The 10,081-nt window shown below is 46.8% G+C and overlaps 1 protein-coding gene across 1 annotated transcript in view; it reads right to left on the bottom strand.

The window, feature by feature from the left end:
• Nucleotides 1-49: 49 nt before the first annotated feature.
• T265_10677 (hypothetical protein) overlaps nucleotides 50-10,081 on the bottom strand; it is a gene marked incomplete at both ends in the record, with an annotated part of 13,657 nt that continues 3,625 nt past the window's right edge. The window contains 4 exons of the mRNA XM_009177131.1: nucleotides 50-733; nucleotides 1,897-2,136; nucleotides 6,187-6,419; nucleotides 7,510-7,638. Coding sequence (XP_009175395.1) covers nucleotides 706-733; nucleotides 1,897-2,136; nucleotides 6,187-6,419; nucleotides 7,510-7,638 — 630 coding nt within the window. The remainder of the gene's footprint in view (nucleotides 734-1,896; nucleotides 2,137-6,186; nucleotides 6,420-7,509; nucleotides 7,639-10,081) is intronic.

Genomic DNA, 10,081 nt, shown 5'->3' with positions numbered 1-10,081 from the left:
ACATTGCGAGTAGCTGGAGGGCCATGCAAACATTACACCAATGCACATACGCCTGTCTTTCCCCACAAAAAGCCGACTTGAATTGAGGATACGTGGGCCACATTTGTTTCAATTTCTTACAAGTACCCTGTCGTTGTTATCGCCTAACTGGATCTAGCATAATGGAAGTAGATCGAACGTGGGATATCTCAGGCATGCTTCGTGGAGTGAAATGCTTAGATGTAGCCAGGGTTGGGACAAAGCGAATTCCTGTGTGCTAAAGGGACACTGTACGCAGTACATATATGGATCTCGTAATGTTAGAACGCGGAATGTGTGGCAATACGATTTATTACGATATCCTAAGCCCTGTTTTGCGAGACACCCTAACTGTCTAATTTACAGCTGAGTAACCCGTATGGTTGTCGGAGAACTCAACATCAGCAAGTAAGTATCAGTTTTACTACGAGTAGTATGATTATTGTTCGTAAGGTAACCGGGCTGGAAAACTGCAACATATTGTTTGGTAACTTCGAGCATACTTTTACTGGGCAACTGTACCGTGCACGTTCCGGTCTTTGAGAACAGAGGAGTACAATAGAAGTGGAACAAGGATAAGCGAGGGGAGACAAGTATACAAGATCTCGTTCTGAACGACGCGCGGATGTTGACCAATGTGATACTGAGTACACAGCTGACTGAAGAATCTCCGGAGGCGCGTAGATTTCACACTTGGTCACCATATTTCTTCACACTGAAAAACACAAGAGTTAATGATTAGGAAGTCGCGGGTAGCAGGTTTTGACAGATAGGAACTATACATTTATGATATCGTTCGGTAAGGTGGGAACAGTATGGCCAAAAGTGATACAGATACGACTGGATGTAGGAGACATTCTGCTTTGATATGAGGCTGACATCAATTTAGTTAGGCATTCGGGCATTGTTTAGTTGGTCCTAAATGCTATGATTTCTCCTAAGTGAATCACCGTCCGATGAAGGCGAGAATTCGCAGGCTGCGCAATGAAGGAACACCACTGATTCATACCTTTCAGAGCCAACTCCACTCGAGGAATAGGCTAAAATTCAGAAGTGACGGTCCATCGTGTAGACAAGACTACATGAATTCCGTTAATCTAGAATATTCACTCTGAGTTCAGAGTGCAAGTATCACGGGCCCCAGGTGATACGGGTAGATTTCGGTCCCTCAACACCACCAGAAATTAGGGGTAAGGCGGTATGGGGTTGTGCGATGAATGCATACTAGTTTCGTGTGGAACATGCATAAACATAGTAGGCCTGGGGAGGGATCCAGTCGCTGGAACTTCACACACCCAACGCGGTTCGCTTCGGTACAAGAGGTCACCAGTTAAGTCATTGGATCCGAATGAATCTAATAAAGATTTCAGACTCATTATCTACAGCAATCTACCTTGTCAGAGAACAAATATATCGAGTAAACAGATTTCCAGTTAGACCCAGATGTTTCTCATGATATCATCCTAGCTGGAAAACAATGGCACAAACTCAGCACTTAACCATCGGTTCAAATATCAGCGGGTTCAATTCTCCCCACTACCGTTGTGAAGCCTCACCAATAATGAGACCACCAGCTGATTATGGTGAAGTTGGTACGACAAGCGATCGGAAATGAAAGTGTCACTGAGTCGCAATTAATAAACAGTCTGAATGAGAATAAACTGACATGAAAACAGGATTCCCAGTAAAGTCTTAGCCTTGCACTGGAAGGATGTGTCAACGAGATAAACTTTATCACGCTCAGAAATCAAGCCGTACGGTGGTACAACCACAATAAAACATCCTACGAGTGAAACTCAGTGAAGCTCCGTTAACTGTTCAGAAAAATTGAAAGTAACATCACCTGTTCAAAACAAGCGTCCGAGGAATAAAACCTACCACATCTGAAGTAAAAACTGTGCATTTTGAATTTGTTCTGGAGTGCCCGTGATAGTAATGATGCGGTCTTCAACACCAGGTTCCTGTCGACTAATCTTTATGTCCGCATTAGACTCCTGACGGACCTGGTTGATTCGAACACCAGCGCGTCCCATGATGGCGCCGATCATTTTGTTACTAACGGACACCTGTGTTGTCGTGGTGGGGGTGAGGAAGTTCATCGCCACGCGGTTAGGAAGTCTGTAGCAAAAGACAGAGAATTGCTTCTCAATCATCCCTGATCAACAAAATAAACTGTTCGACTAACCAAAAGGTTGCATAAGCTAACAGTTCAAGAAGACCAATCCAGGAAAGTGAACCGTGAATGAAGTAGCACAAGGGTCTTGAAAAATGACAATGTGTCGAGGTTCGTATTTAACCTATTTGAGTATTGTTTATTCGAATATGGTACGCAGTGATACATACTGACGCTTGCTCAGTAAAATTCAATTCAGTTTGATTACCATGCCCCATGTACGTGTGTACGCTGGTTCGGATCACGGCGGCTCATGTTAGCAGATGGTGCTTGGTGGAGGGGGTTGGAACATTTTCAAAAAGAAAACCTAAAAGAAAGCAGTGGGCTAGTGACTAAAAGTGGGAATAGGCACAACACCGCTAGCATTGGTATGACACCTCCGACCATTGATGTGGTTGTTGGTTCGCAAAATACATGCAACAGTACAGCAAGTCCCTTTGCGTGCACTGTGCACCCTCCATGCACTACCCCAACTGCAGCCTGACTCGTCAAACAGGGCACGGTGAGGTAATCGGCCACCTGGCATGTGACGAACACCGCAGAGTCGGTGTAGCCGAATAAACTCATCAAATAGATAATTAGTCTTGTCACCAAAAGCCATTCGTCGTACATCAACATCGCTAATTAAATTTCCCCACGATATATGGCAATACTTCGAACAATAAGCAGCCTTCCCTGATCAACGGACGGCTACACAACCCGAAAGCAATAGTGAAAGCTTGGGCAACTTGGCAGCATCTCAGCCTTTGTGTTTCCTTCGGATGGCATGGCGGTTATGTACCGAAAGGATAATACAGCTAAACGCCAAGCCAAACCAAGTTTCAGGAAAAGTTGCACGAACCGTGTGCAGTTGGTTGCTAGAAGGTGATCCATCTGATCTAACGCGACGAATGACTAGTAACGTTGATGCTGATGTCCTTTTTGTGTTACACCCAGGTCTTTGGATCCAATATGACGCCACCAGCCTGATGATGAGAAAAACCCAAATGCTATTAGTGCAACAGCGCCCCACGAGTTGGGACACTAGTAAACACTGCACATGGGCCTAAGGCCAATCTTCAAAGAGGCAGCATAACAAGGTAAGCGGTACGCTAGGATACCACTCGGGGACGACCTATCACACGCTTATTGGCAACAATCATCGACCAGCTTCTACACGATACACAAGAACGACCCCAAAAAACGGAAGTTACGAAGAACCCTGGGAACGTCCGTAGGCTGTCCCACTCGATCGCCGTAGGAAGTCTCCTGTCAGCGAAAGCTCCTCGGACCAGAATGGCTGTCTGATATTCGGCCGTTGCGTAAAGTACTTCGAACAACAATCTAGTTGACCACCTGCTACCTCTAGTTAGGAATAAAGGTCAATAAAACAGTGGACTGTGAACATGGACACTCCTTCAACCTCAGGGGTTCTTGAGTGTATACTTCTACTCCAATGATAATCTGGGGAAAGACCGTCACACACAACTGGGATGAGTTGATAATGGTGCCAAATTTCAGAGGACACTAGCGATGAATGTAGTAACCATACTGACATCTGTTTGACTCCCTTTGAAACAGGGCTACCGGGTTCACCGATTCTGTCTTCTGACAGCATGCGGATCCTTGATCGTTAGCTGTAGCAACCCTTTCGGTGTGTAGCTGCCATGCCACCCGAAAGTAGCACGAGGGTTGGGATACTGCCGAGTTGCCCAAGCCCAGACAAAGGGAAGACGAGAGGCACAGGTCAGGTTCGAACCAAGGACCTTCCAGTTAGTGAATTCGCGCTCTAATCACTTGGTCAATCTCGCCCCCGGATCCTTGACCCATGAACATCAAGCGTGATTTCGACCGGTAGAGGCTGCGTCTTTTGCACACTCCGTCAGATATTTGGGCACCGCCATTTGTACAGACGATACAATTTCGGTATTCCTTAACTTCAAGAGTCCATTCGATTCTGTGAATCGGTTAGTGCTGTTAACCAAACTTGCTCAACAGGGTAGGTCACCTCGGATTACGATGATTACGACCATAACCAGGTCGTGCGCCACGCATAAAACGTAACAAAGGTTGCACCGGGCTCGATAGCAGTGAAATTTAATCGGATAGGTTTATGTGTGAATTTGAAACTACTAACCACAGCCAATCTTGGAGCCCAGTAATCTCTCTTCCTAGGAAAAAGTCACCATAAATTCCGTCAGATTACAAACAACTGGATAGTACATCAGTCGCGGCAGGTGTAGCAATTATAAAAGGATCATAAGCAAGTTATACACTGTTATCGTGCCATTCGGAAGAGTTCAAAGCAGAGCTTTGTGCGTGTGGCACATGGCGAAAAACTATTCCGCCGATTACGCAAGACCGTTTTTTATTTACGGTTACGTATGAACTGCGTCAAACGATAGGTCGGAACTACCTGGTTCATACAGCGCCAGCTACGTGAACCAAAGCGGATATAACCAAATGTCAGGAGTGTCAAACGATAGGTCGGAACTACCTGGTTCATACAGCGCCAGCTACGTGAACCAAAGCGGATATAACCAAATGTCAGAAGTGAGTGTAAACCACGAGGCACCGAACCAGTGCAACACAAACTGGAAATACCAGCCACATTATCAGTATTGACGACATATTTGGCACTGATTGCACGACATGATCATACAGTCACCAATTTATGTAGCCGAGCTTTGTGCACCAGCAACACAGGTGGAGCATAGCGACCCGGCAATTTTCATGTTGGCCCATTAAATGAATGTAACAACTTGTGTTTCAATGGGGCCAACTTACCGAATGCGACGGAGCTTTGCGATGAAAAAACTTAGTTAATTCTAAGCACTAGACAGTAGATAATAGCTCAGCTGTAGCACTCTTTCGGTGCCTAGCTACCATGCCACTCAAAGGAAACACGAGGGCTGGGATACTGCCAAGTTGCTCAAGCCTAGACAGGGGAAGTAGCGAGGGCAGGGATCGGATTCGAACCAGACCTTTCGGTGAGTAAATTCGCGTTCTAACCACTGAACCACCTCGCCATCCTAAATACTAGGTAAACAAAATCAAAGTAGTCATTCGGACAATGCGATGGCTCCTCAATAGTGCGTGATGCGTGTTCACACTCAGACATAATGACGCTATTCTGTGTTGCGTTCCTGGGAAGCACTTCTTCAGTAACCGAATTCGAAATCAACGCGCACTAGGCACAGCACAGTCGTGCAAACATAAATGGACAAACATACTCAGTCCTGACTAAATGTTCTAATTTTGAATCCCGGACCCATACCACGCAATATAAGCAAAAAAGTAAGACTGAGCTGAAAATTTCAAAACAGTGTACGAAACACCATTAAGGTTACTTCTCCCAAAAGCAGAACTTTTGAATTTTGAACGGACTTCCATCACCGCACAATCATGGCTTGTGAAGCTGCCCCGATTAGTAAGCCGGTGAACAAAATCAAATTCCTACCTCTAAAGACTCCGACGAACCAAGGGGAGCCGAAATACTGATGCAATACTTCACATTTTGAAGATGTAAAACGTATAGCGAAACCAGGGGTCATATCCGAAATTCTATTCAAAGTAGAATGCCCGAATTAGTGGTTGTCAAACAACACAATAATAGCGTCAACATAGTCCAGGTCAACTAGTCTTTCGAAAAATGTGACTTCAATACACAAAGCCTGGACCCCTAAGTGTGCATCCAACGATAACATCGGTGGTCCGAATTCATTGTGGTGAATAACAGGGCGGTTATTTCTCGACAGCGTCCTCCCTCGAACCAGTGCAACAGTTGTTCAACGATGGAACAATAACTGAGAAACAAAGAGCAGCCGGCTTTTCAACCGTTGGCAGTGCTTATGAAAAGCGCGACCGGCACAGGGGTGAGTGTTTTCAGGTGTTCAATAAAGCGAGAAAGCTTCAGATCCCGAGCTGAGGCGTTACGCACGTGCATATTCGATGGAATCCGAAAAGCCCCCAGCAACAAAAGTTGAATACCAAGTTTTAAGATCACCACTAAACACATCATAAGTCCAGCAGCCATCATTGCAGCCGCCGCAGCAGCGTCACCTGCGGGACCTGCGTTAGGACCCCCAGCAGTCTGACCGCCAGTAGCGGCAAGCATTGCTGCAGCTGAAGCATGTGGAAGGCTACTCGCCAAAGCTTGAGTAACTGCGGCAGCTTGTCCACCGGTACGACCAGCAACTGTGACTCCTGTTCCACCTCCTCCAAAAAGTCCTGCTGCAAGGACATTATTCTGTAGAACAAAGGGAGAAATTGTGGCAACAGACGTGGAAAAGGGAAAAGGTGATCAACAGAGAACGCGGTGGAATAGCTCCTATGTTGCATGTATAATACTATCCCAAAAGTGGTATTGTGCTGAATATCTCATTTAGCTTACGATTCAGTGTACCTGGATCGATACGGTAGCTCAGGACAAGTGGCAACCCAAATGGGTGATGAAATCTAGTGGGTAATAGATATAAGTATTTGTCGTAAACATTCATAGGGCTTATGGCAAGTCTTCAAAAGACAAGAAAAGCAGCTCGGTTATGACATCCTTTCGTGAAACGAAGTATCGCAAAGGCTGAGATGCTAACAAGCTTAGACAGCGACGATCCTAAGGACATAACAATAGACGAGCCTGAGCGAGGCGGTCCGGTTGGGAAATGATAATAAACGCATCACTAGGGCTGGTTATTTCCTCCAGAGCTTCCAGCGACGTACAACCAAAACCACGTGAGCCCCCAACCTGGGAGGAGTGAGCAACTTATGGTAGTAAGTTCCACTGAAGGAGCTTTTACTTTACGTTGTCGTGCTATGGTCTGTCTCGCCCGAACATTTCGACAAATTCTTGGTCAACGAAGTCTGCATTGTATAGCAGACGTTAACTGACTACGGCGCTTATGACATGACAGTCCATGACTGAATAGATTGCGCAGTTAGACCAGCAGATGAGGCTTATTCGATTACACTGATTCTTAGGCATGCGATACGTATGTTCGACTGCCGTCCAAAGAAAGCCGTTTTCCACTCCAAACCATTGTTGGCGAAAGATTCGAGAATGACGGGTCATAACGTGGCAACGCGAAAGCAATTCTTGTTCAGTTAAGCGCCGTGGGGTCTTCGAACCTTCCTGGCTGGGGTCTACATGATTTCTGTATGTGGTTGGAAAACCTGCAGGACATGACTCAAGAGTTACCTTTACCGATAGGAATAGTCGTTCAACTGAAACACCGTTCGGTATGCAGCTACAATGACGGCAGCGAAGCAGCAGTGTTGAACGCTGTCATGCTGTCGATGACGATGACGTAATGCCATCGAAGGAAGCACGAGGGCTGACATACTGCCAGGTTGCCTGACCCTAGACGAGGGCAGTCGAGACGTGGAGGTTGGGTCGGAACTACGTACATTCCGAGCAGTGAGTCTGTGTCTAAACCATTGAGCTGTTTCGAGTTTGGGATAGGTCGATCGGACTATAGGAGGGCTGAAGAACGAAAGACAACGGTGAATGCTCTGGCACAAAAAGCTTGGAGAAGCGGCATAAGCAGCCTTCTTGGACCAAGGCAAAAGGAACTGTTCATTCCAGGACAGAAGACAGCTGGCTTCTTAATACATCACCGACAACTTTGGTGCCACACCATTCTGAGTTGATTCCCAATATTGGATTACGCTTCATCTGATACGACAGTTGGTGGGTTTGACGCATGCTGCCTTTCGAATCCTCGGACCACACGTGATTTCTGATGCAAGTAGTAATAGGCCTCCTTTCGATTTGCTTGCATGCCCCTGATGATGGAGACAGGAAAGCTTCCTTCACATTTCCGAGATTACGGCATATCGTTGTGGCATCATCTAAAAAGGAATGGCAAGTACGACCCTCCACTTCAGCAAAAATTCGCCCTCATTGCGATTGCGTCGCTTCTAGCTGATTTCGGCCATAGTGCTAAGACATCGGTGGACGTGAGGATGTCACTGATTCCCCGTACGAGGCGGCCAAGTCTTTCAATCGTACAACAATACGGAGACCCAACGATATGCCTGTTCGATGCCATAAGCAGCTATATTGGAAAGCGCAAGTCCATCGGGATGGAGTTAGAATTAGGGCAACTTACGAGGTGCGTAGTGTACCACAGCCTTCGGTTTCACTCCCAGAAATCTCAGATACATGTTGAAAACTGCACGTCCTGCAGCATGAGTTTGCACTCTGGACGCAAAGCATATATTCAAGGACAGGATGACCTTGGTAGGATTTTTCCAAAACTATGTCAGCATATTCCAGGCCAATTTTTTTTCTTTCGAAGAGATCTGAACAGCAAGGTATCGCAGGCCTTCCAGTGTCCGCCTCATTATAAGCAACAACAAAATTAAACGATAATGGAAAACGGTTACCCATGTCGGAGAAAAGCTTTTGCAGTTCCCCATACACGGTGCGCCAAGTTTGTGAAATACAAACGGGGCTTTCGTTAGTACTGCATAAAGTCCGTGGTTAGCGCATAACTACAGCACGTCCTAACCACGTCTTTGTTAGTCCTAGCTGACAACTCAATTGGGACGCAGCAACGCAATCTAACTACTTACGTATTCAAACTCCGGAAATCATAGCAATATCTGGGCTCTTAGTGCATCGCAATAAAGTGCATAAATCATCGGGGGGGGGGGCTAGATGGCTCAAGTGGTTACAGTGCGAAGTTACTGACCGGAAGGTCGCGGCTCAAACCCGAACTCTGCCCCTCGATTTCCTCTATCCGGGCTTGGGCAACCTGGAAGTATCCCAGCCCTTGTGCTTCCCTCGGNACTCTGCCCCCGTCGATTTCCTCTATCCGGGCTTGGGCAACCTGGAAGTATCCCAGCCCTTGTGCTTCCCTCGGGTGGCATGACAGACAGACCTTGGAAGAATGTTACATCTGAACGGTTTTTTAACAGCATAAGCCGTCGTAAGAGCTGTATCTGACTGCATCTAAACTAGACTTTTTGGCGTAAGCAGATGGGACGAACAGGCAACGATCACCGGTACGCTTACGGGGCACCCACACGCGTTGCCAAGCCAACCGCAGTTGAAAATCAACCACTCAGAGACCCTTCAGTTTGGTGACGTCGGAAAATACCAACCTGAGCAAAAACGGCCGCAGTGGCTTCCGAATCACCTGAGTTTCACAACCAGAAGCGAGCCGAAACCGACAGGGAAGTCAGTTTAAAAACCGGTCTTAAATCGTTTGAGACATTGCGATGGAGAGAAAGTCCAGCATGTATCTGTGTATGTATGCAACAGCAGACTGTTGTCCAGCTTTTTCGTTATATCTCAATGGGTCGCCGAGGTACACAAACCGCCATACCACGGTGAGGTTCAGTCTCGTTGTGACGGAGGATGCGGACGTTAAAGGCCGCCAGGTTCACTAAGCGTTGACCACAGCCGTGTCCAGTTTATTGCGGTAAACGGCAGTGGGCAGTGCATAGGTCAACTGATCCCCACTTGACAGCCCACTGACAATGCTGGATTTATGAACCAATTTACCAGCTCCCGCCTGCAATACGCAGCTACCTACCCCCTCTCCCCAAATCACCGATGAACGAAACTGCGGCAGCTACAACAACTGTACGATGAGTACGCGGGTATTACAGCTGAGTGATGTGCAGCAGGGGACACTTCGAGACGACCGACGTGGCAAATGTGCAGTTCACGGCTGTCTGAGGACTGGGGTCATCATCATCGACAGCATGACATCAGTGTTCAACACCAATGCTTCACTGACGTACAACCATGATTTACTTGAAAGCCTTATTGTAAAGAGTAAAGATGGACGGGGAAGGGACTTAGAGCTAGCTTACCACAATCATTCCGAGGTGCCTAAACCTCCAGACATTCACTCAGGCAGTCTGAATAGAAACTGACAAGAACGCCACTGACATCGGTTGGCA

Source organism: Opisthorchis viverrini (assembly GCF_000715545.1).
Source record: "Opisthorchis viverrini unplaced genomic scaffold opera_v5_392, whole genome shotgun sequence".
NCBI lineage: Eukaryota > Metazoa > Platyhelminthes > Trematoda > Opisthorchiida > Opisthorchiidae > Opisthorchis > Opisthorchis viverrini.
This window is presented reverse-complemented; position numbering and strand designations above follow the sequence as displayed.